The sequence below is a fragment of the Oncorhynchus gorbuscha genome, linkage group LG04, assembly GCF_021184085.1.
Source record: "Oncorhynchus gorbuscha isolate QuinsamMale2020 ecotype Even-year linkage group LG04, OgorEven_v1.0, whole genome shotgun sequence".
NCBI classification, from domain to species: Eukaryota; Metazoa; Chordata; class Actinopteri; order Salmoniformes; family Salmonidae; genus Oncorhynchus; species Oncorhynchus gorbuscha.
Genome location: NC_060176.1, coordinates 32,731,888 through 32,757,045, shown reverse-complemented (window position 1 = coordinate 32,757,045; position 25,158 = coordinate 32,731,888). Strand labels below are relative to the sequence as shown.

Sequence of the window (25,158 nt, the reverse complement as noted above, 5' to 3'; positions counted from 1 at the left end):
GGAAGCTTGCTTCAGAGCTCGGGTATTTTCTGTGTACCATGGAGCTAGTTTCTTATGAGACATTTTTTTAGTTTTTAGGGGTGCAACTGCATCTAGGGTATTGCGCAAGGTTAAATTGAGATCCTCAGTTAGGTGGTTAACGGATTTTTGTCCTCTGGCGTCCTTGGGTAGGCAGAGGGAGTCTGGAAGGGCATCAAGGAATCTTTGTGTTGTCTGTGAATTTATAGCACGACTTTTGATGTTCCTTGGTTGGGGTCTGAGCAGATTATTTGTTGCAATTGCAAACGTAATAAAATGGTGGTCTGATAGTCCAGGATTATGAGGAAAAACATTAAGATCCACAACATTTATTCCATGGGACAAAACTAGGTCCAGCGTATGACTGTGAGAGTGAGTGGGTCCAGAGACATGTTGGACAAAACCCACTGAGTCGATGATGGCTCCAAAAGCCTTTTGGAGTGGGTCTGTGGACTTTTCCATGTGAATATTAAAGTCACCAAAGATTAGAATATTATCTGCAATGACTACAAGGTCTGATAGGAATTCAGGGAACTCAGTGAGAAACGCTGTATATGGCCCAGGAGGCCTGTAAACAGTAGCTATAAAAAGTGATTGAGTAGGCTGCATAGATTTCATGACTAGAAGCTCAAAAGACGAAAACGTCATTTTCTTTTTTGTAAATTGAAATTTGCTATCGTAAATGTTAGCAACACCTCCGCCTTTGCGGGATGCACGGGGATATGGTCACTAGTGTAGCCAGGAGGTGAGGCCTCATTTAACACAGTAAATTCATCAGGCTTAAGCCATGTTTCAGTCAGGCCAATCACATCAAGATTATGATCAGTGATTAGTTCATTGACTATAATTGCCTTTGAAGTAAGGGATCTAACATTAAGTAGCCCTATTTTGAGATGTGAGGTATCATGATCTCTTTCAGTAATGACAGGAATGGAGGTGGTCTTTATCCTAGTGAGATTGCTAAGGCAAACACCGCCATGTATAGTTTTGCCCAACCCAGGTCGAGGCACAGACACGGTCTCAATGGTGATAGCTAAGCTGACTACACTAACTATGCTAGTGGCAGACTCCACTATGCTGGCAGGCTGGCTAATAGCCTGCTGCCTGGCCTGCACCCTATTTCATTGTGGAGCTAGAGGAGTTAGAGCCCTGTCTATGTTGGCAGATAAGATGAGAGCACCCCTCCAGCTAGGATGGAGTCCGTCACTCCTCAGCAGGTCAGGCTTGGTCCTGTTTGTGGGCGAGTCCCAGAAAGAGGGCCAATTATCTACAAATTCTATCTTTTGGGAGGGGCAGAAAACAGTTTTCAACCAGCGATTGAGTTGTGAGACTCTGCTGTAGAGCTCATCACTCCCCCTAACTGGGAGGGGCCAGAGACAATTACTCGATGCCGACACATCTTTCTAGCTGATATGCACGCAGAAGCTATGTTGCGCTTGGTGATCTCTGACTGTTTCATCCTAACATCGTTGGTGCCGACGTGGATAACAATATCTCTATACTCTCTACACTCGCCAGTTTTAGCTTTAGCCAGCACCATCTTCAGATTAGCCTTAACGTCGGTAGCCCTGCCCCGGGTAAACAGTGTATGATCGCTGGATGATTCGCTTTAAGTCTAATACTGCGGGTAATGGAGTCGCCAATGACTAGAGTTTTCAATTTGTCAGAGCTAATGGTGGGAAGCTTCGGCGTCTCAGACCCCGTAACGGGAGGAGTAGAGACCAGAGAAGACTCGGCCTCTGACACCGACCCGCTGCTTAATGGGGAGAACCGGTTGAAAGTTTCTGTCTGCTGAATGAGCGACACCGGTTGAGCGTTCCTACAGCATTTCCTACCAGAAACCGTGAGAAAGTTGTCCGGCTGCGGGGACTGTGCCAGGGGATTTATACTACTATCTGTACTTACTGGTGGCACAGACGCTGTTTCATCCTTTCCTACACTGAAATTACCCTTGCCTAACGATTGCGTCTGAAGCTGGGCTTGCAGTACAGCTATCCTCGCCGTAAGGCGAGCACAGCGGCTGCAATTAGAAGGCATCATGTTAATGTTACTACTTAGCTTCGGCTGTTGGAGGTCCTGACGAATCGTGTCCAGATAAAGCGTCCGGAGTGAAAAAGTCGAGGAAAAAATAAATATATGAATATATATCCAAACTATGAAGTTAGAATAATACTGTGAAATTGTGCAAATTATAATAATGCCCTTTTAGTGTAAGAGCTGTTTGGAAAGACCGCCTGCATTGGCGTATGTGGAATTAGAATGGAGCAACTGACTTAACACAGTCATGAAACGTATTTACTTGACTAGGTCATTCCTACAATCCAGTGCCTTTCCCAAGGAGCACTGTGCAAGCGATAATATTGAAATGGAAGGAGTATCAGACCACTGCAAATCTACCAAGACCTGGCCGTCCCTCTAAACTTTCAGCTCATACAAGGAGAAGACTGATCAGAGATGCAGCCAAGAGGCCCATGATCGCTCTGGATGAACTGCAGAGATCTACAGCTGAGGTGGGAGACTCTGTCCATAGGACAACAATCAGTCGTATATTGCACAAATCTGGCCTTTATGGAAGAGTGGCAATAAGAAATCCATTTCTTAAAGATATCCATAAAAAGTGTTGTTTAAAGTTTGCCTCAAGCCACCTGGGAGACACACCAAACATGTGGAAGAAGGTGCTCTGGTCAGATGAAACCAAAATTGAACTTTTTGGCAACAATGCAAAACGTTATGTTTGGCGTAAAAGCAACACAGCTCATCACTCTCAACACACCATCCCCACTGTCAAACATGGTGGTGGCAGCATCATGGTTTGGGCCTGCTTATCTTCAGCAGGGACAGGGAAGATGGTTAAAATTGATGGGAAGATGGATGGAGCCAAATACAGGACCATTCTGAAAGAATGATGGAGTCTGATGGAGTCTGCAAAAGACCTGAGACTGGGACGGAGATTTGTCTTCCAACAAGACAATGATCCAAAACATAAAGCAAAATCTACAATGGAATGGTTCAAAAATAAACATATCCAGGTGTTAGAATGGCCAAGTCAAAGTCCAGACCTGAATCCAATCGAGAATCTGTGGAAAGAACTGAAAACTGCTGTTCACAAATGCTCTCCATCCAACCTCACTGAGCTCGAGCTGTTTTGCAAGGAGGAATGGGAAAAAATTTCAGTCTCTCGATGTGCAAAACTGATAGAGACATACCCCAAGCGACTTACAGCTGTAATCGCAGGCAAAAGGTGGCGCTACAAAGTATTAACTTAAGGGGGCTGAATAATTTTGCACGCCCAATTTTTCAGTTTTTGATTTGTTAAAAAAGTTTGAAATATCCAATAAATGTCATTCCACTTCATGATTGTGTCCCACTTGTTGTTGTTTTATATCTTTATGTTTGAAGCCTGAAATGTGGCAAAAGGTCGCAAAGTTCAAGGGGGCCGAATACTTTCGCAAGGCACTGTATATCAATGATGTCGCTCTTGCTGCGGGTGATTCCCTGATCCACCTCTACGCAGACGACACCATTCTGTATACATCTGGTCCTTCTTTGGACACTGTTAACAAACCTCCAAACAAGCTTTAATGCCATACAACACTCCTTCCGTGGCCTGCAACTGCTCTTATACAATAGTAAAACCAAATGCATGCTTTTCAACCGTTCAATGCCCGCACCCGCCCGCCCGACTAGCATCACTACTCTGCACGGTTTTGACCTAGAATATGTGGACAACTACAAATACCTAGGTGTCTGGCTAGACTGTACACTCTCCTTCCAGATTTATATTAAACATCTCCAATCCAAAATCAAATCTAGAGTCTTTCTATTTCGCAACACGTCTCCTTCACTCACACCGCCTACCTTATCCTAGTAAAACTGACTATCCTACCGATCCTCAACTTCGGTGATGTCATCTACAAAATACCTTCCAATACCCGACTCAGCAAACTGGATGCAGTCTATCACAGTGCCATCCATTTTGTTACCAAAGCCCATTATACCACCCACCACTGCGACCTGTATGCTCTAGTCGGCTGGCCATCGTTACATATTCGTCACTCCAGGTCATCTATAAGTCTATGCTTGGAAAAGCTTTGCCTTATCTCAGCTCACGGGTCCCGATAACAACACCCACCCATAGCACGCACTCCAGCAGGTATACAGTGGGGAGAACTATTTGATACACTGCCGATTTTGCAGGTTTTCCTAGTTACAAAGCATGTAGAGGTCTGTAATTTTTATCATAGGTACACTTCAACTGTGAGAGATGGAATCTAAAACAAGAATCCAGAAAATCACATTGTATGATTTTTAAGTAATTAATTTGCATTTTATTGCAGGACATGGGTCCTCAGATCATCAAAAGGTTCTACAAGCTGCACCATCGAGAGCATCCTGATCGTTATCATCACCGCCTGGTATGGCATCTGGCCATAAGGCGCTACAGAGGGTAGTGTGTATGGCCCAGTACATCACTGGGGCCAAGCTTCGTGCCATCCAGGACCTATGCAATAGGCGGTGTCCGAGGAAAGCCCATAAAATTGTCAGAGACTCCAGTCACCCATGTTATAGACTGTTTTCTCTGCTACCGCACGGCAAGAGGTACCGGGGCACAACATCTAGGACCAAAAGGCTCCACAACAGCTTCTACCCCCAAGCCATAAGACTGCTGAACAAATAAATCACCACTGGACAATTTACATTGACCCCCTTCCTTTTGTACACTGCTGCTACGCACTGTTAATTATCGCTGTATATTATCTATGCATAGTCACTTCACCCCACATGTAAATCAAATCCAAATCAAATGTATTTGTCCCTTACACATGGTTAGCAGATGTTAATGCTAGAGTAGCGAAATGATTGTGCTTCTAGTTCCAACAATGCAGTAATAACCAACGAATTACCTCAACTAACCTGTACCCCCGCACACTGACTCGGTACCGGTGCCCCCTGTATATGGCTTTGTTATTGTTTTTCTTATTGTGTTACTTTTTCTTATTATTTTTATTTGAGTCTACTTGCTAAATATTTTCTTAACTCTTCTTGAACTGCACTGTTTGGTTAAGGTCTTGTAAGTAAGCATTTCATGTTAAAGTCTACACTTCTGGTATTAGGAGCATGTGACAAATACAGTTTGATTCGGTGTAGTAACCAAAAAAGTGTTAAATCTAAGTGGCCAACCTTTTCTTGATGACAGCTTTGCACACTCTTGGCATTCTGGAATGCATTTCAATTAACAGGTATGCCTTGCTAAAATTTAATTTGTGGAATTTCTTTCATTCATAATGCATTTGAGTCAATCAGTTCTGTTTTGACAATGTAGGGGTGGTATTTAGTAAAAATAAAATGGTAAAAGACAAAGCCCATATTATATCAAGAACAGCTCAAATAAGCAAAGAGAAATGACAGTCCATCATTACTTTAAGACATGAAGGTCAGTCCATCCGGAAAATTTGAAGTCACAAAAACCATCAAGCGCTATGATGAAACTGGCTCTCATGAGGCCAACCACAGGAATGGAAGATCCAGCATTAACTCTGCTTCAGAAGACAAGTTACCAGCCTCAAAAATAAATGCTTCACAGAGTTCAAGTAACAGACACATCTCAACATCAACTGTTCAGGGGAGACTGTGTGAAACAGGCCTTCATGGTAGAATTGCTGCAAAGAAACCCCTACAAAAGGACACCAATAATAACAAGAGACTTGCTTGGGCCAAGAAACATTTGATTTGTTTAACACTTTTTTGGATACTACATGATTCCATGTGTTATTTCATAGTTTTGATGCAGATGGTAGTCCCACTAAGAGCAAAGCAGATTGGAAGGTGTATCGCTGCAGAATGCTGTGGTAGCCATGCTGGTTAAGTGTGCCTTGAGTTCTAAATAAGTCACAGACAGTGTCACCAGCAAAGCACGGCCACACCATTACACCTGCTCCTCCATGCTTCACAGTGGGAACCACACATGCGGAGATCATCCGTTCACCTTCTCAACTCTCTCTGGCTACATCATACAGTGCTGTTGAGGCTACTGTAGACCTTTGCAAAATAGTGTGTTTTAATCAATTGTTCTGTGACGTGAATATATTCAGCATAGTTTTATCTAAAAATGACAACTTTTTAAATGTTTTACAATTGACATGTTTATGAAATTCACTGAGGAGGATGGTCCTCCTCTTCCTCCTCTGAGGAGCCTCTACTGGTTCCACCCTGTTGTTGCTTTCCACCCTGTTTAAATAATAATTTATACAATACCAATAATATTAATACCATCAAATTATTATTTTTCTGTCAACTTGTAGACTCAACTCATTTTCTGGCAGCTTGTAGAGATAGAAGAGGTCAACTGAACATGTAAAAAGGTTGACCAAGTTCTTTTGTTATTCACTATTATTTGAGAAAAATAGGCTGGTTCTGATAATAGCATACGTTTCACTCAATAATCATTGTTTTATAATTATTTTAAGGGGGAAAATTAGTGTTATGGGTTAAGGGACATTTGATGTCTTAGAAAATCTAAATCTAGATATATGCTGTACATGTATTGTTAACACTTTCAGATCATGATTTTTGGCCCATTCCTCCTGACAGAGCTGTTGTATCTGAGTAAGGTTTGTAGGCCTCCTTGCTCACACGCTTTTCAGTTCTGCCCACAAGTTTTCTATGGGATTGAGGTCAGGGCTTTGTGATGGCCACTCCAATACCTTGACTTTGTTGTCCTTAAGCCATTTTGCCACAACTTTGGAACTATGCTTGGGGTCATTGTCCATTTGGAAGACCCATTTGTGACCAAGCATTAACTTCCTGACTGATGTCTTGAGATGTTGTTTCAATATATCTACATCATTTTCTGTCCTCATGATGCCATCTATTTTGTGAAGTGCACCAGTCTCTCCTGCAGCGAAGCACCCTCAGAACATGATGCTGCCACCTCCGTGCTTCACTGTTGGGATGGTATTCTTAGGCTTGCAAGCCTCCCCATTTTTCCTCCAAACATAACGATGGTCATTATGGCCAAACAGTTCTATTTTTGTTTCATCAGACCAGAAGTCATTTCTCCAAAAAAAGTATGATCTTTGTCCCCATATGCAGTTGAAATCCGTAGACTGGCTTTTTTTTAACGGCGGTTTGGAAACAGTGGCTTCGTTCTTGCTGAGTGGCCTTTCAGGTTATGTCGATATATGACTCGTTTTACTTTGAATATAGATACTTTTGTACCTGTTTCCTCCAGCATCTTCACAAGGTTCTTTGCTATTGTTCTGGGATTGATTTGCACAAAGTACGTTCATCTGAAGTAGACAGAATGTGTCTCCTTCCTGAGCGGTATGACGGATGCGTGGTCTAATGGTGTTTATACTTGTGTACTATTGTTTGTACATATGAAAGTTGTACCTTCAGGCATTTGGAGATTGCTCCCAAGGATGAACCAGACTTGTGGAGGTCTACATTTCTTTTTCTGAGGGTTTGGCTGATATCTTTTGATTTTCCCATGATGTCAAACCAAGAGGCACTGAGTTTGAATGTAGTCCTTGAAATACATCCACAGGTACACCTCCAATTGACTCAAATTATGTCAATTAGTCTATAAGTCGCTCTGGATAAGAGCGTCTGCTAAATGACTTAAATGTAAATGTTCTAAAACCATGACATAATTTTCTCAAATTTTCCAAGCTGTTTAAAGGCACAGTCAACTTAGTGTATGTAAACTTCTGACCCACTGGAATTGTGATACAGTGAATTATCAGTGAAATAATCTGCCTGTAAACAGTTGTTGGAATTTTCTTTTTTGTCAATCACTAAGTAGATGTCCTAAACGACTTGCCAAAACTATAGTTTGTTAACAAGAAATTTGTGGAGTGGTTGAAAAAAAAGTTAATGACTCAACTGTATATATTGTATTTATAATTTTTCCGTAAAAGTTAGGAGGTCCAAAAGGCACCACAATGACCCGGCTAACGTATGCCTAGGAGAATGTGAAGTGCTTTAACGTTTGTTAAATCTGCTATAACATTGCTATGAAGGCCTTATGACAGAGGTCAAGATGGGAGAGAAAACACTCCTCCATACTAACAGCTGATGAAGTTGGAGCAGTAGTTGTTCCTCTTCTCTGTTGTATCCTCACACCAGGAGTACACCCCGGAGCCGGATGCTTGTGAGATGTTTAGGTTGTGGACAGCAATGGCTGTGACTCTGTGAGTGATGTTGATCAGGGGGTAGCTGGTGGTGGAGTTGAAGGTCATATTGGTGACATGGATGCCTCTAGGAGGAACACAGCAGAACAAGATAGTGGAGCCCTCCTTTAACACCTGCTGGTAGGGAAACATCTTGGTCTTTTTCCAAACTCTGTCCACTGTGTCTTGGGCACCTGGTTGGGGAAGTTGGAGATATAGATTATTAGGGGTCCAATTGAGGCTACTCTTCCTAAAATGTTTATTCAAATGTAACAAATATATATGCCATTTAGCAGACACTTTTATCCAAAGCGACTTACAGTCATGTGTGCATACATTCTACGTATGGGTGGTCCCGGGAATCGAACCCACTACCCTGGCATTACAAGCGCCATGCTCTACCAACTGAGCTACAGAAGGACCACCCACACATTGGTGTAGCTGGCTTCCGGGTTAACAAATATTGATATGAATGATGTATGTACCCATGTGATTTTAAACATGACATAATCAAGTCTATATCTCATTATTCAAGGCAGCAGTGAGCAGGTATGTGACCCTATCTGCTGTATGGTAGCTTGACCTGGGCCTATCATGTCTGTTGCTTCACCAATTAACATGATTTTATTTTTGTACTATTTCCAAGCATACCCAAAACAAACATTTGAAGTTACAATATGAAACTTCAGTCCAATTCATTTGTGCAATAAGCCTGGGGATGAGGTTAAACTTTACTAGTTTAGCCTCTTTTACAAAATGAATCAAGTAAAAATCCCCAGCCTCTAGCAAGAGTCTTGATTGAGCAACTTTGATGAGATGATAGTTACAAAGAGAAGAGGAAAAGGAAGAGTTCTTCTTTCTTAAAAATGGCAACGCACAGATCTGATAACATGACAAGTGTTAGAAGCATAGCCTTTTCTAACAGACATGAACAACTACATTTCTCACCATAATTTGTCTTCCATTGGCTCCAGTCACTTGGGTCTGCATGGTTGCAGAAACGTCGTATTCTGATTGAATGGTCAGCACATTGTAAAGGCAGAGTAGACACCCAGGTCCATGTTAACGTGGAGTTACTACCGGAAGGACAGCTACTCACTTTGCTCTATATGATGCAAATCAGAAATGAAACACTGGTAGTACTGATTTTAATTGTCTTGTCATGTTTATTGTCCTACTGTCATGTCTTTGTTTATTGTCTTGCTGTCAAGTCCTTTTCTGTGTACATACAGTGGATTCGGAAAATAATCCCTTCCCTTTTTCCACATTTCGTTACGTTACAGCCTTATTATAAAATGGATAAAATTTTCCTCATCAGTCTACACACAATAAAACAGGTTTTTAGAAATGTTTGCAAATATTTACATAAGTATTCAGACTCTTTGCTATGAGACTCGAAATTGAGAACAGGTGCATCCTGTTTCCATTGATCATCCTTGAGATGTTTCAACAACTTGATTGGAGTCCACCTGTAGTAAATTCAATTGATTAGACATGATTTGGAAAGGCACACACCTGTCTATATAAGGTCCACAGTTGACCGTGAATGTCAGAGCAAAAACCAAGCCATGAGCTCGAAGGAATTGTCAGTAGAGGACCGAGACAGCATTGTGTCGAGGCACAGATCTGGGGAAGTTATCAAAAAATGGGATTCCCGAGTGGCGCAGAGGTCTAAGGTGCTGCATCGCAGTGCTAGCTGTGCCACTAGAGATCCTGGTTCGAGTCCAGGCTCTGTCGCAGACGGCGGTGACCAGGAGACCAGCATCTCCCAGGTTAGGGGATGGTTTGGCCGGCAGGGATGTCCTTGTCCCATCTCGCTCTCGGGACTTCTGTGGCGGGCCGGGCGCATGCATGTTGACACGGTCGACAGGTGTCTGGTGTTTCCTCCCACACATTGGTGTAGCTGGCTTCCGGGTTAATTGGGCATTGTGTCAAGAAGCAGTGCGGCTTGGTTGAGTTGTGTTTTGGAGGACGCATGGCTCGCGACCTTCGCCTCTCCCATACATACGGGAGTTGCAGCGATGAGACAAGACTGTAACTACCAATTGTTTGCCAAAAGGCACCCAAAGGACTCAGAACATGAGAAACAAGATTATTTCGTCTGATGAAACCAAGATTGAACTCTTTGGCCTGAATGCCAAGCGTCACGGTGAAGCATGGTGCTGGCAGCATCATGCTGTGGAGAGGTTTTTCAGCGGCAGGGACTGGGAGACTAGTCAGGATCGAAGAGAAAGATGAACGGAGAAAAGTACAGAGAGATCCTTGATTAAAATCTGCTCCAGAGCGCTCAGGACCTCAGACTGGGGCGAAGATTCACCTTCCAATAGGACAATGTCCCTAAGCACACAGCAAAAGGCAACGCAAGAGTGAATTCGGGACAAGTTTCTGAATGTCCTTGAGTGACCCAGCCAGAGCCCAGACTTGAACCCAGACTCTAACATCTCTGGAGAGACTTGTAAATAGCTGTGCAGTGACGCTCCCCATCTAACCTGACAGAGCTTGAGAGGATCTGCAGAGAGGAATGGGAGAAACCCCCGAAATACAGGTGCTCCAAGTTTGTAGTGTCACACCCGAGAAGAATTGAGGTTGTAATCACTGCCAAAGGTGCTTTAATAAAGTACTGAATAAATGGTCTGAATACTTATGTAAATGTAATACTTCATTACATTTTTTTTTTTTTTTTTAACATTTGCAAACCATCTAAAAACCTGTTTTTGCGTTGTCATTATGAGGAATTGTGTGTAGATTGATGAGGGAGAAAAACAATCTATTTCAAAATAAGGCTGTAACGTAACGAAATGTGAAAAAAGTTAAGGGTTCTAAATACTTTCAGAATGCACTGTACACAGTAATACAAGACAATGGTTCTCCTTGGAAACAAAAACATACATAATCAATTAATTGGACAAATGGCCTGAACTGTTACTCACGTTGTGAACGATAGTGAGGTTGTCAGTGCGTCCGACCTGTATTTCATAAGTATCACCGCTTTCCCTTGTTAAACCAGTGTGATTGACCAGCCACTTCACCACAAGGCTCTGTGTAGCAACATTAGCCCGCAGCTCAGCGATTATTGGCTGAGGAGGTTTACTGCCTGCTAAAACAACATATAGCTAGCTCACTTATAGGCATGCTCTCAATTTAACAATCCCATCTGTTTCTGTGTAGATCATACATTTCATCTGACTGTTAATTGCTATGTACACTTACAATACTATACAACTTTGAGTTGACCTTTGACTTCATACAAGAAAGGTCTTACCTGATTCCAAGCAGGATCCATTTAGATATACAGAGGAAGTTAAAAGGAACAGAAGCACATGAATAAACCAGGATATACCGCAGTGCATCCTCTAACCTCTCAGAGCAAACTCTGATGTTCAAGTTAATGATACTAGTAAAAGTACAGGTCTAATGTTGAAGGTTCTTGTAGCCTCTGTTCCTGCAGACCGGTGTTCATTCACAGTCCACGCTGACTGACTGTGAATTGGCATCCAGGAATGAGTCAGAAGTAGTTATGATATTAACATTGGGCACTGTCATTGTCAGCTGACGGGCTCAGTATTGAGCAATAATATGGTTGTTTGAGTATGAGATGGGGGGACACTAGAGGGCACTGTGGTAAAGCAGCCTTCAGGACGAAATCTGTCCAATGGCAGCCTGTTGATGGTGTGAGTAGCATGAAGTTGCCCCTGGAAACTGATCTAAGGTCAGTAAATGATCTGGGGAGGACGTCATGATGTTGAAAATGTATTATTACTGAGTAATTGCATAAGCTATTATATTAATAGTATCCTGGCACGAATGGGAACAAGACAACATGGCTAGTTACCATGAGGTAGAGCCTATGTAAAACTGTGAACTATATTCACACAAAATAAAAATGCTATACAATTGCTGGTTATGCATTTTATAGTATATTGTTAATATGGCACAAGGCACAGGTTTCTTTAAATTATACATATATTACAACTTAAGGGGAAAACATCCATATTACACAACATCAACAAAAACATAACATTATACGATGTGTCTTCCGCATTTAACCCAACCACTCTGACAGCGCATGAATACGTCACAATAAATAACAAACAAACCAACACGTAATCTGTATTTTCTCTTTAGAGTAATAAGCAAGCTCTATTAAACAAACTACATCTTGACAATGGACATTTGGCACATAGTAGAGTATGGGTGCTGCAGCACCCTGCAAAGAATCAGGATAAAAATAAAAATATTAATAAACATTTCCACAAAAGTAGTGCACTTGGCCTTTACTAGTCCTGTATTAGCGGACCGATATAGTCATCTATAGCGCATGCAACAACAACAAAATCACAGCACCCCCCCCACATCTTCCCAAGGCCCCTATTAGATAAAAACTCAGAGATCCCAAAAACACCCCCAAAATGTGCACAAATTGTTTTGTTACATTTTTTTGCTGTGCACTGAAAGTGCTTTATCTTGAAAACTTAACTGATGACTTTTTTAACAGCTGATTAGTGAACAAAATACTAAAATATAGTTTTTGAACAAACTACACCTTTAACACTTATGAGAGTGTGTCCTAACCTCTTACGGGAGTGCCCTGCAATCCTGTATTTCAACGAGGGATATTAAGACCATCATAAAAGTGCAACTAGTTTTGACAAGGGAAGCACAATGACACAAAGTGCACCAAATTAAAATACCTATAGTTTTAAGGAGCTTTTGTGCACAAAGGAAAATTAGTTTGAGTATCCACTAAAGAGAGGGTTACTTACATAAAACACATACTGTACTCCTAGAATTAATGGCGACTCGAGGAACCCCGGAGATCCTCAAGGATCACCTGGAGTTCCTCAAGGAATCATTGCTAGTCAATGGTTCATTTTTGCACCTTTGGTTAGTTGAAAGATCCTTGGAGGAACCTTTAACGTTGCAATGTAACAACAGGTTCCTGGAGGAACCATGTAGTGGAGGCGTGGCTTAGTAAGGGTGTGGCTATAAGATTTATATATTTTTTAAATGTCATTCCTGTTCTTATCTATTGTCATCACATGTTAAAGTTGAACACTGACAGTTTTGTAGCTTCATTGAGGCGTACAGAGATTTAGGAGTTCCTCGAGAGCCTATGCAATTCCCAAAGTTGGAATAGTTACAATTTATTACTATATGTAATCAGCTATGTTTATATTATTATGATGAAATTCTTATTAATATTATATTATAATATGTAACATGCATAAATATTGAAGGAAATTTGAAATTTGTAGTGTACAAACTTAACATGATGAACAGGAATAACATTTAATCTCATGGGTGCCCAAAAATCCACACCTCCAATCTTCAAATAGGCTGCCACATCTACTATATATATATATATATATGTAACAATTTCAATCTTGTCTCATTGCTGCCACTCCCCAACAGGCTCGGGAGGTGAAGGTCAAATCATGCGTCCTCTGAAACATGAACCGCCAAACCGCACTTCTTAACACCAGCCCGCTTAACCCGGAAGCCAGCCTCACCAGTGTGTCGGAGGAAACACTGTTCACCTGATGATTGAGGTCAGCCTGCAGGTGCCCGGCCCGCCACAAGGAGTCGCTAGAGCGCAATGAGCCAAGTAAAGCCCCCTAGCCAAACTTTCCCCTAAACCGGACGACGCTGGGCCACTCTATAGAACTCCTGATCACGGCCGTGATCGAACTTGGGCTATAGTGACGCATCTAGCACTGCGATGCAGTGCCTTAGACCACTGCGCCACTCGAGAGGCCCTATCATATATTATTGATTCAGAATTGAACCCCTCCCATCACAAAAAGGTTCCGGTTTGAACCTTTACACAGGGGTTCCTCGAAGAGGGGTTCCTCAAACAACCTCTGAACTGGAAAGGTTCCGCTCAAAAAGGTTCTTCCAGGCAGGTTTACTTCTAACAGTGTCTACGAACAGGCACTTATTTCTGATTACATACAGGAACTCAAAAATTGGCAATATACACCTACCTGTATTTTCTTAAAGATCATACTTTCAGTCATGGCAGTAGCTAAATATGAGGACCAAAAAATGAAAAAGTTTACAAAACAATAAGAACACCTGCTATTTCCATGACATAGAATAAAAAGGTGAATCCAGGTGAAAGCTATGATCCCTTATTGATGTTGCTTGTTAAGTCCACTTCAATTAATGTAGATGAAGAGGAGGTAAGTTATTGAAGGATTTTTAAGCCTTGACACAATTTAAACATGGTTTGTGTGCATGCCATTCAGAGGGCAAGACAAAAGATTAAAATGCCTTTGAACAGGGTATGGATAGTAGGTGCCAGGTGCACCAGTTTGAGTGTGTCAATAACTGCGACGCTGCTTGGTTTTTCAACAGTTTTCCGTGTATCAAAAATGGTCCACCCCCCAAAAGATATCCAGCCAACTTGTCACAACTGAATGTATTGGCGTCAACACGGGTCAGCATCCCTGTCGAATGCTTTCGACACCATGTAGAGTCCATGCCCCTAAGAAATTGAGGCTGTTCTGAGGGCAAAAGAGGAGGTGTAACTCAATATTAGAAAGGTGTTCCTAATGTTTGGTATTGTCACATCTTCTCCTGCTCCTCCCCTCTGGCATACGACGTCGCCGGAATACCAACCATCGGTTCTGGGATTCATCATTACGCACACCTGGCACTCATCATTACTTGCACCTGTTAATCATTATGATTCACACCTGGACTTCATTCATAATTTCTTCCCCTTTAAGTCACTCTCCTATGTTCACTCACCAGTTAGTATTATTCTTGTGTACCGGAGTGTAGCCATATGGAAATGTTTCAACTGCACCTGCTTCCCGACTCACAGCTCCATTATTACAGGTATACTCAGTGTATAAAGCTCTATTACGGGTCAATATCTAAATATTGCTCCCAGCGTTGATCAAAGCTCAGAATGCTTATATCATTGATCTGACTGAATTCCAATCACGCCTGCCTCTTTGCGAATGAGTGGAATCATGAACAGTGGTTTGTCCATTATGTACACCTGGATTTGCCTTTTTAGCAGCTCATTCTCCACTCTCCCAAACGGTTAACTCTGCCCTTTCGCGGCACAGGCCGAGAGCGACGTGAAATTAACTACCCCAGCTTGCAATCGGCTCAATAAGAAACTAGTCTAGAGACAATGTTGACAGTGTTTGCGAGATGTCGGACTAAAGGCAATTTAACTGTCCCGCACTCCAGCCGTGTCTACAGACATCCCCCAAACAAAAAATGATTATCAGAGAATGAGTGCACAACTGGTAAATAGTCGCTTATAGATATGTCAGTCAGGTGGCCATCTGCTGGCAGAGACTTATTGCAGTGAGTTGAAGGGCTCTGGCTAGTTTTACTTAGCCAGCTGGAAGGATGAAGTAAGAAGCTAACGTTAAACGGAGCCTACCTCAGCAGGAGAAAAAAAACGCAAAGTTGTAACTTTGCTTCATAGAGTGAGCTACTGATACAGACAGTGATGTGAGGCTAAGGCAGGCTGCAAGGCGGAAGCAGATGAGAGAGGGAGCAAGCAGAGAGGGAGGTTAGTACAGTGGTTCCTAAAGTTGGGGTCAAGGCCCAAAGTGGTGTCCCCTGAGAAAATCTGTACTAATCTTATCAAACAAGCTATGAACTTAAATGTTTCAGTATAAACATTCAAATGGCATATCTTCCCTAAAGGCCTACATTACATTTACATTACATTTAAGTCATTTAGCAGACGCTCTTATGCAAACAATACAGTACAATACAGCTAAAAATGTAATGCTTTTTTGTTTCGTCGCTTCTGGACGAAAACTCAAACCCATTTTTTTGGTAAAAAACATTTACATGCACACACACACACAAAGGCAGAGAGGGGGTACATTGATAGATGTACATAAGGCAGTTGGCACTGCACTCTTCTCTCCCATCACTCCATCAGTCTTGTCATTCCTCAGAGGTACACAATGTTCTCCTCTCCCCCATCCTCACTGTTCTTTCCATTCAAAGAGAAGTAGGCCTGTGGGGTGAGGAGAGGAGTGAGGGATGCCGAGGTGGGGAAGTTCTCCTCGTACAGACCCAGGCCTGTGACCCCTGACCCCAATGAACCCAACAACCCCAGGGTCAGCCTGTCCTGTGGAGGGCTGAAATCTAACAGAAGAAAACAAAGAACATTATCGGCCAATCCCAAATCAACCCCTTGCACCTGCATCAACCTCTTGCCCCTCCCCATATGCATTTGGGTAGATCAGAATGGACAAAATATTTGTAAGAAATATGTCTATGTTGTTTTAAAGCTTAAATTACAGTGCATTTATGGGTTATTTTTTTTACTTGGGGGGGATACATAATTGGTGGAGTACTGTGGATCCACCAATATCCCTGTGAGCCTCCCAGGCCCTTGTTGCCCAGGGTTAAGAACATCAATTATAGATTAATAATATTACATTGTATAACATTCTTTAAACGTATTCCACGTGTCCCTTGGCCAGAATTAATTTAATATGTTGTTAGTAATGTTTATATCATAAATCATAACAATAAATAAAAATATCTGTCTGCAGTACCCACAGACCCCACTTTGAGAACCCCTGGCTTAAAATCCTCTGAGATCCACAAAGATTTGCTGTCTATGACAGCATCATACTCACTGTTGTTGGGCCCCTCATGTCCTGTGGTGAACCTGCTCCTAAAGGGGTTGTTTGGGGAGCTGCCTGACTGGAGGTGACTGTGCTGGGGGTGAGCATAGTGTTGGTGTGTCAGTAATTCTGTGGATGGTTTACTGGTGGCCTGGCTGAGCAGAGTGTTGAGGCTGTAATAGAGGCTGGGCCTGAGGCACAGGTTGGCGCTATGGAGGGGGCTGTCCTGGTTCTTTCTCAGGCCAGAGTGGAGGCTCTGGTGCTGGTGCTGGTTGTGGTGGAGCCGATTCTGTTGAAGGGAATGAAGAAGACCAGCCTCGTTGCCGTCCAGGCTGCCTGACCGACTGTGGTTGGACACCTGAGGGGAGAGAGGGTGGGGAGAAGAAAGTAGTTGTAAATCTCAGCAGAGCACACTCACAAACACACACAATCCTACCAACCTTCACATTCGTTCATATTTCCAATTTTTCTCTGTCACACTTATTCACTCACTCCTTCCTTTTTTATGTCTCAACCCCCAACTCTGCTTTCCCTCCTTGTACCTTCCCCACCCACCTAATCTTGTTCACCAGACACTTCCACCCAATGCTCGGAAGGTCTGGTAGATCAACGTGTCAATCCTGACCTTCGTTAAACCAAAGAAAGAATGGAAAAAAGTCCCAGTCCAGTAGAAAAAGTCCTTATCCATAGCCATTGAGAAGCTACAAATTAGTAATGAATCTTCAAGCTCTTCCTTTGTGGGTGTATATATCCAAACAGCATGCAGAACATCAAGGTGTCAAAAGCATGGTTTCAAAAGCTAGCTAGGGAGACCCTCCCTCCTCTGATTGGTTATCGTACAGTCACGTTGTCACCGAGCTCAGAGTCGCCGACTGCTAAGTCACTGAATGTATCCTTGTGTTTCCTGCCCCCATTGAAAACAACTGGTGACTGATAGTTTGGTCGCTAGAGGTCTGTCCTGGTATTATTGGGCCATAATCAACCACCTCCTTCCAAACCTTCCCTCGAACATCACGTCTGATGCAACAAGGAGATTTCAGCTCTTTGAGGCCATTTTGTCATTTTTGTTAGGATCATTTGTTTTCTCCCACAAGATTGACACACATTGACCACACAGATTTCGATGTATACCCAGCAAGGCTATATTGACATTAAGTCAGCGAATTACTGTTTAGCATCTCAAATTTAGGGGAATGCTTTTACTGTCACACACACACGTTTTCTGAATCAGAGCCATGACTTGCATGTTCAGATATTATTATTATTTAAAAAAATGTACTCCCACATAGGCCAGATTTGAGTCATTGTTCTTCCAGGCTTATTTGCACCAATTAGCCTTGGGAAGGTTACCACCCACCTGTTCCAGGTCCAGCGATATCATAATAGGCAGGGAGCTCTGGCGGTTGTGTCTCCAACTCTGGAGCAGCCTGTGCTCGGCTTCCACCCTGTCCCTTTCCCTCTCCATGCTCCTCTGACCCTCCCTCAGCCTCTCTAGGTTCTGCTGGTACTCCAACAGCTGCTGCTCCAGCTCTTCCCGCTCTCGGCGCAGGCTCTCAGCCTCCAGGTGACACTGTCGCTCGCGCTGCTTCAACAGACTCACCTTCTCCCCCTATATGCAGAAGAATAGTATTGGCATCAGAGAGATGGGATGATAGCAAGTTAAAACCTCCCTGCACACGGAACCCGCTAGCGGGCTGAAATTCCACAACATACGGTGATCGCTACATAAATAGTCATAGTAAACATTAATGAAAATACAAGTGTCTCACATGTATAGAAAGCCTAGAATCGTGCTAATCCAACTGTGTCAGATTTAAAAAAGGATTTACTGCGAAAGAATACAATGTGATTATCTGAGCATAGAGCCCCATAAAAAACAAAAATTTTAACCAGCACAGGCGTAACATAATCACTCCATTAAAATAAATAGTTTACCTTTGACGATCTTCGTCTGTTTGCAATTCCAATGCTCATTGTTACACAATGAATGATCTTTCGTTTGATAAAATCCGTTTTTATAGCCTAACACGAAACATTTTGTGAACCGCTTGTGTCGTGAATTCCGTCTCATTCCATTTTCGACGACACATTCCAGGTAAATAACCCACACAGAACGTGACTTTTTCAGTCATGTTTGGTTTCACTGCAATCAACTGGTTTGTTTGTAACACAATGTTTGTAACACAATCAAAAAGATGGGCCATTTCACATGACGTATTGACTGAAAGAAACCGACTTGAAGACAACAAGTCATGACATCATTGTGCACCAATGATTTGCCCGCTTTTTGGTTGATTGACTGTCTTTTAACCCAATGACCACTGATCGTCTTGAAATCTAGCTAGGTAGATAGCCAATGAGCTGAGGTAAACGGCAATAGGCCATGTTTATGTGTTGCAAGACCAACCCATGTAGTAAGCTCCAGAGTAAAGAGAGTCATTCGCTATTGAAGTTTCATACCGGAAGGAGAAACACATATTACGCACTGCATTGTTTGGTAAACACACAGATTCAGCTATTTATATATCAATCAGTTTGGCGACTAAGTCAGGGAAAGCTAAATCTAAGTCTAGATATACATATGCACACACAATTTTTGTATAAATTGATTGGGAAAGTGAGACAGAGATTGTTGTAGGACGATTCATTTAGCGATTGTGGAGGAATATTTTTTGAACGGGAGAGGACATCGTTTTGGACTGGTAAGTTCTTATCATGCTAATGCCCTTGTTTGAAATTAATAATATAAAATATTATTTGTGATTTTTATTTTATTTTAGAAGCAATATATTAACATGTAATGTCATGAATTGTGAGATGCGTGTGTCTGCCACCCCACCCTAACCCACATGAAATAACCTATTTGAGGCTGTTGAGGGGAGGTCAGGCCCACAACAATGGCCAAAGTGAAATGGAGGCAGTAGATCTAGCTGAAATGTCATAATATAAAAGAGACAGTAGATCTAGCAGGTAATATATTCAACCTTATGTTCCCTGTACTCCATATATATATATATATGTTTATTATACCTGTTGAATAAGGGCTCATATGTGAAACTATTCTAACTGAACATTTTATTTCACAATGACACTGACTCCGAATGGGTGTCTTATCCGGTGTCCTGTGTGAATTTAATAATGCTCTCTCTAATTCTCTCTTTCTCTCTCTCGGAGGACTCGAGCCCTAGGACCATAGGTCAGGACTACCTGGCATGATGACTCCTTGCTGTCCCCAGTCCACCTGGCCTTGCTGCTGTTCCAGTTTCAACTATTCTGCCTGCGGCTATGGAACACTAAACTGTTCATTTTTACTCTTGAGGTGCTGTCCTGTTGCACCCTCTACAACCACTGTGATCTCCACCCGGCACAGCCAGAAGAGGACTGGCCACCCCTCATAGCCTGGTTCCTCTCTAGGTTTCTTCCTAGGTTTTTGCCTTTCTAGAGAGTTTTTCCTAGCCACCGTGCTTCTACACCTGCATTGCTTGCTGTTTGGGGTTTTAGGCTGTGGCTATATAAATTGATTTGATTTGATAGAGGACTGAGGGTCCTAATTAAATAGTTACCCATGTTATTTTGTAAATGTATATATATATATTTTCATATTTCTATATCAATAATTATATATTTTTCCCCAAAAAAATCTTCTCTTTTTTTTTGGGGGGGGGTGGGGGGGTGTTAGAATACCATTTTGGTATTTTGTATATAGTTATTTGTTTCAAAATGTATACCTTCACCAATTTGGCCACTTGGGTACATTTGGGCTACTTGTGTGGGACACCTGGGTGACTTCATGATAAATGTCATGTAGCACACTCATTTTGGAAGTTATCATTCTGAAACTTTGCACAAGTACTCTTGCCCTCTTATATATTTCACTGAAATTGTCCCCATCATCCTATCTGAATGTTTGTTTTATCTTGTTAATTTTAAAGATGATACAAAAATACAAATTGTATGGTTTTTTCCATTGTTTTATCTACACCAGATCTATTGTGTTATATTCTCCTACATTCAATTCACATTTACACAAACTTCAGAGTGTTTTCTTTCAAATGGTACCAAGAATATGCATATCCTTGGTTCTGTGCCTGAGCTACAGGCTGTTAGATTTGGGTATGTCTTCAGGCGGAAATTGCACAAAGTAGGGGAGGAGCTCTAAGAGGCTTTAATAAACGCTTAAAATGAACATAATGTGCTATGGCACTCTTATGTCACCCTATGTCATTCTTACAATACCAGTCAAAAGTTTGGACACACCCACTCATTCAAGGGCTTTTCTTTATTTTTACTATGTTCAACATTGTAGAATAATAGTGAAGACATCAAAACTATGAAAAAACACATATGGAACGATGTAGCAACCAAAAAATGTGTTAAACAAATCTAAATATATTTGAGATTCTTCAAAGTAGCCACCCTTTGCCTTGATTACAGCTTTGCACACTCTTGGCATTCTCTCAACCAGCTTCCCCTGGAATTCTATTCCAACAGTTTTGAAGGATTTCCCACATATGCTGCGCAATTGGTGGCTGCTTTTCCTTCACTCTGCGGTTCAACTCATCCCAAACCATCTCAATTGGGTTGAGGTTGGGTGATTGTGGTGGTCATGTCATCTGATGCAGCACTCCACCACTCTCATTCTTGGACAAATAGCTCTTAGTCCCAAGTACAAAGCAGATGGGAAGGCGTAACGCTGCAGAATGCTGTGGTAGCCATGCTGGTTAAGTGTGCCTTGAGTTCTAAATAAATCCCAGTGTCACCAGCAAAGCATCCCTACACCATCACACCTCCTCCTCCATGCTTCGCAGTGGAAACAACAAATGCAGAGATCATCCATTCACCTACTCATCTGTCCTCCAGCTAGATAATTGTGCTACTCTACAGTGTGCTGTTTGGGGCTACTGTAGACCTTCTTTGCAAAATAGTGTGTTTTAATCAATTGTTTGGTGACGTAAATATATTCAGTGTAGTTATATCTAAGGACAACTTTTTAAATGTTTTACAATTGACATTTTTATGAAATTAATGGTCCTCCCCTTCCTCTTCTGAGGATCCTCAACTGGTTCCACCCTGTTATTGCTTTCCAAAAATTAAAAAAATAATTTGACAATACCATCAAATGTTATGCATTTTTTGGCAACTTGTAGAGATAGAAGAGGTCAACTAAACATGTAAAAATGTTGATCAAGTTCTATTGTTATTCATTCGAATTTGAAAAAGAATAGACTGCAAATAACTAGCTGGTTCTGTTAATAACATATGTCTCACTCAATAAGCACCCCCACACCATCACATCACCTCACCTCATCCATGCTTCACAGTGGGAACCACACATGCGGAGAACATCCGTTCACCTACTCTGCATCTCACAAAGACAAAGCAGTTGGAACCAAAAATCTCAAATTTCAACTCATCAGACCAAAGGACAGATTTCCACCAGTCTAATGTCCATTGCTCGTGTTTCTTGGCCCAAGCACGTCTCTTCTTCTTATTGGTGTCCTTTAGTAGTGGTTTCTTTAGAGCAATTTGACCATGAAGGCCTGATTCACACAGTCTTGACAGTTGATGGTGAGATGTGTCTGCTATTTGGGCTGCATTTCTGAGGCCGGATAACTCTAATGCACTTATCCTCAGCAGCAGAGGTAACTCTGGGTTTCCTTTTCTGTGGCGGCCCCCCTTTCATCATAGTGCTTGATGGTTTTTGTGACTGCACTTGAAGAAACTTTTAAAATTCTTCAAATTTCCTGCATTGACTGACCTGTCTGTAATGATGGACTGTCGATTATTTTTGCTTATTTGAGCTGTTCTTGCCATAATATGGACTTGGTACTTTACCAAATAGGGCTATCTTCTCCATACCACCCCTACCTTGTCACAACACAACTGATTGGCTCAAACGCATTAAGAAGGACGGAAATTCTACAAATTACCTTTCAACTAGGCACACCTGTTAATTGAAATGTATTCCAGGTGACTACCTCATGAAGTTGGTTGAGAGAAGGCCAAGAGTGTGCAAATCTATCATCAAGACAAAGGTTGGCTACTTTGAAGAGTCTCAAATATTTGTTTAACACTTTTTTGTTTATTACATCGTTCCATATGTGTTATTTCATAATTTTCATGTCTTCACTATTATTCTACAATGTAGAAAATAGTAAAAATAAAGAAAAACCCTGGATTGAGAAGGTGTGTTCAAACTTTTGACTGGTATGAGGGGCTTACGTAGTGTTCTCTTTGACCTAAATCTCCTATCAGATTGTGCTTTGGCAGTACGATGTCACCCTATGTAATTCTAAAGTCAGTGTTATGACAAGATTATGTATTGTGAGTGCTTACCTGTTGTCTCTCCCTGGCCAGGCACTCTCTCTCCCAGCGCTGCTGGTCCTGTCTCAGCCTCCCCTGAAGCTTCTGAATCCCCTCCACCTCCTCTCTCTTCCTTTCCACACTCATCCTCTCTACCTCCTCCTTTTTCTTCTCAGTACTCCGGTGTTTCTCCTTATCCTGGGCCACATTGCCATGGAGACAGGAGGGGGTGTGTGGGAGCGGGTGCTCTAGTTCCAGTAGGAGGAGCTTTTGAACCTCATACCAGCTGTCCTGGATGGTCACAGCTGCCTGCACACACCAATACATGGTATTTACAAACAGACCCTTTGGTGTAGGCGGATCTGAATTTATCAAAATCGGTTTAAGTTATTTGGTGATGGCTATAAGTAGCCTTCCAGGCTAAGGGATGCTACCGCCAGGTGGTTGTTTGGGCACTAGGGTTAAAGAGTGTGTGACGTTTCTCACCTGCAGACTGTAGAGCAGCTGGGTCAGGCTCTGGACACTCTCTGCCACCTGCAGGATAAAATATGCCATTACAAGAGGACGGACAGACAAAACTATGAAATCTGTTGGCACTCCTTTGCCACACCCGCCCGCCCACCCACCCACCCACCCACCCCACACACACACACACACACACACGCACACGCACACGCACACGCACACACACGCACACACACACACACACACACACACGCACACACACACACACACTCTATCCCTCGTGGTGACCTAAAATTAACTTCCATTCAAAATTATATTTTCCTTAACATCTAACACTAAACCTAACACTTACCCCTGACCTTAACCCGTAACCCGAATCTAAACCCTAAACCTAAACCAAACTCTTAACCCTAACCCTAACCACTAACCCTTATCCTAATTGTAAATCTAATCCTAATTGTAACCCTAACCCCTAAGATAAAGATAGCCTTTGTCATCAAGGGGACATGAGAAATGTCCCCAAGATAATTTTTCTTGTTTGACATTTTGGGATTTTAGGTCCCAAGGACCCACACCTATCCACACACACCTTCATTGGTTCTCCATTGGTGTCTCTTCTCCTCAGCTCGGTTATGGAGTGCCACAAGATGGTGTCTGGCCCTGCCCACTCACCATCCGACACCAGAGAGGCCGAGCTCACACTGCTCGGATAGTCCACTACAGTAAGAGGACACCAAAAACAGTCCATTTAAAGAAACAGTTCATGATTATAGTAAAATTGAACACTTGACATTCTTTCTATTTTGGGGTAAACTATTCCTTTACTGTGTGGTTGTGTGTCTCATACTCACTCTCTGTAGGCGATTCATGGGTAATTCCATAGTCGTTGGGGGTCGTGGTTAGGGTTAGTGTTAGGGGGTTATTAGGGTTAGGGTTAGTGTATTGACTCACACTCAGCGGGTGACTCCTGGATCCTGCAATGGCTGTTGTAGCTGCAGTACTCTGGGACTCTGACAGGGGGGCTGTGGCTGGGCTCAGTGTGGGCCTCACTGGCCTGCAAGGTAGACATCAGCTTCTCCGCTACATACAAAGAGAGCGCGAGAGAGAACAAGAGAGCGAGCGAGGAAAAAGAGAAGAGATATCTCTCAATGTACTCTCTAATATAAAAGGAGAGGATGCAGCTGTGCGTAGTGCTCCTGTGTGTGTGGTACTCACCCTCTTTGAGTGCAGCTGTGAGTAGTGCAGTGGTCTGCGGTGGCATTTGAGCATCAGGGTCTGCTTGGACCAGTAGGTGGTGCTGTGGCAGGGGCTCTGGTGTATGAAGGGTTAACTCTGTCAGCTCGGCATACAGCTGTAGCTTCTCCTCCAGACCACTGCAGATACGCTGGTCCTGACTTGCCAGGGTGTCTGAAAGAACGATACAGATCATGGATCACACTCAGTTTAAAGGGAAGTCCTGTAAATTGCAACATAATATTGGATGGTTCCTCAACCTGAAATTGGTCTATTGGCCAGGAGAAAATGTAATCTATGGTAATAAAGTCACCTGAAGTTTGTAATGGCTATTTATAAGAAAACCAAACAAT

At 42.4% G+C, this 25,158-nt stretch overlaps 2 protein-coding genes across 5 annotated transcripts in view; both read right to left on the bottom strand.

The window, feature by feature from the left end:
* Positions 1-13,655, bottom strand: part of osmr (oncostatin M receptor) — a 31,537-nt gene extending 17,882 nt beyond the window's left edge. The window contains exons 1-4 of one of the 2 annotated variants that reach the window (XM_046346518.1): positions 11,452-13,655; positions 11,120-11,286; positions 9,138-9,294; positions 8,090-8,383 (exon numbers count right to left, since the gene is read on the bottom strand). In XM_046346518.1, coding sequence (XP_046202474.1) covers positions 8,090-8,383; positions 9,138-9,294; positions 11,120-11,286; positions 11,452-11,539 — 706 coding nt within the window. In that variant the 5' untranslated portion in view covers positions 11,540-13,655. The remainder of the gene's footprint in view (positions 1-8,089; positions 8,384-9,137; positions 9,295-11,119; positions 11,287-11,451) is intronic. The other variant, XM_046346519.1, reaches the window with a different exon arrangement.
* Positions 13,656-13,722: 67 nt separating this feature from the next.
* The window catches only part of LOC124033964 (rho guanine nucleotide exchange factor 28-like), a 202,178-nt gene continuing 190,742 nt past the window's right edge, over positions 13,723-25,158 (bottom strand). For all 3 annotated transcript variants that reach the window (XM_046346515.1, XM_046346516.1, XM_046346517.1), the window contains 8 exons: positions 24,788-24,979; positions 24,524-24,652; positions 24,162-24,289; positions 23,594-23,641; positions 23,141-23,416; positions 18,162-18,413; positions 16,817-17,162; positions 13,723-16,316 (listed from right to left, as the gene is read on the bottom strand). In XM_046346515.1, coding sequence (XP_046202471.1) covers positions 16,120-16,316; positions 16,817-17,162; positions 18,162-18,413; positions 23,141-23,416; positions 23,594-23,641; positions 24,162-24,289; positions 24,524-24,652; positions 24,788-24,979 — 1,568 coding nt within the window. In that variant the 3' untranslated portion in view covers positions 13,723-16,119. The remainder of the gene's footprint in view (positions 16,317-16,816; positions 17,163-18,161; positions 18,414-23,140; positions 23,417-23,593; positions 23,642-24,161; positions 24,290-24,523; positions 24,653-24,787; positions 24,980-25,158) is intronic.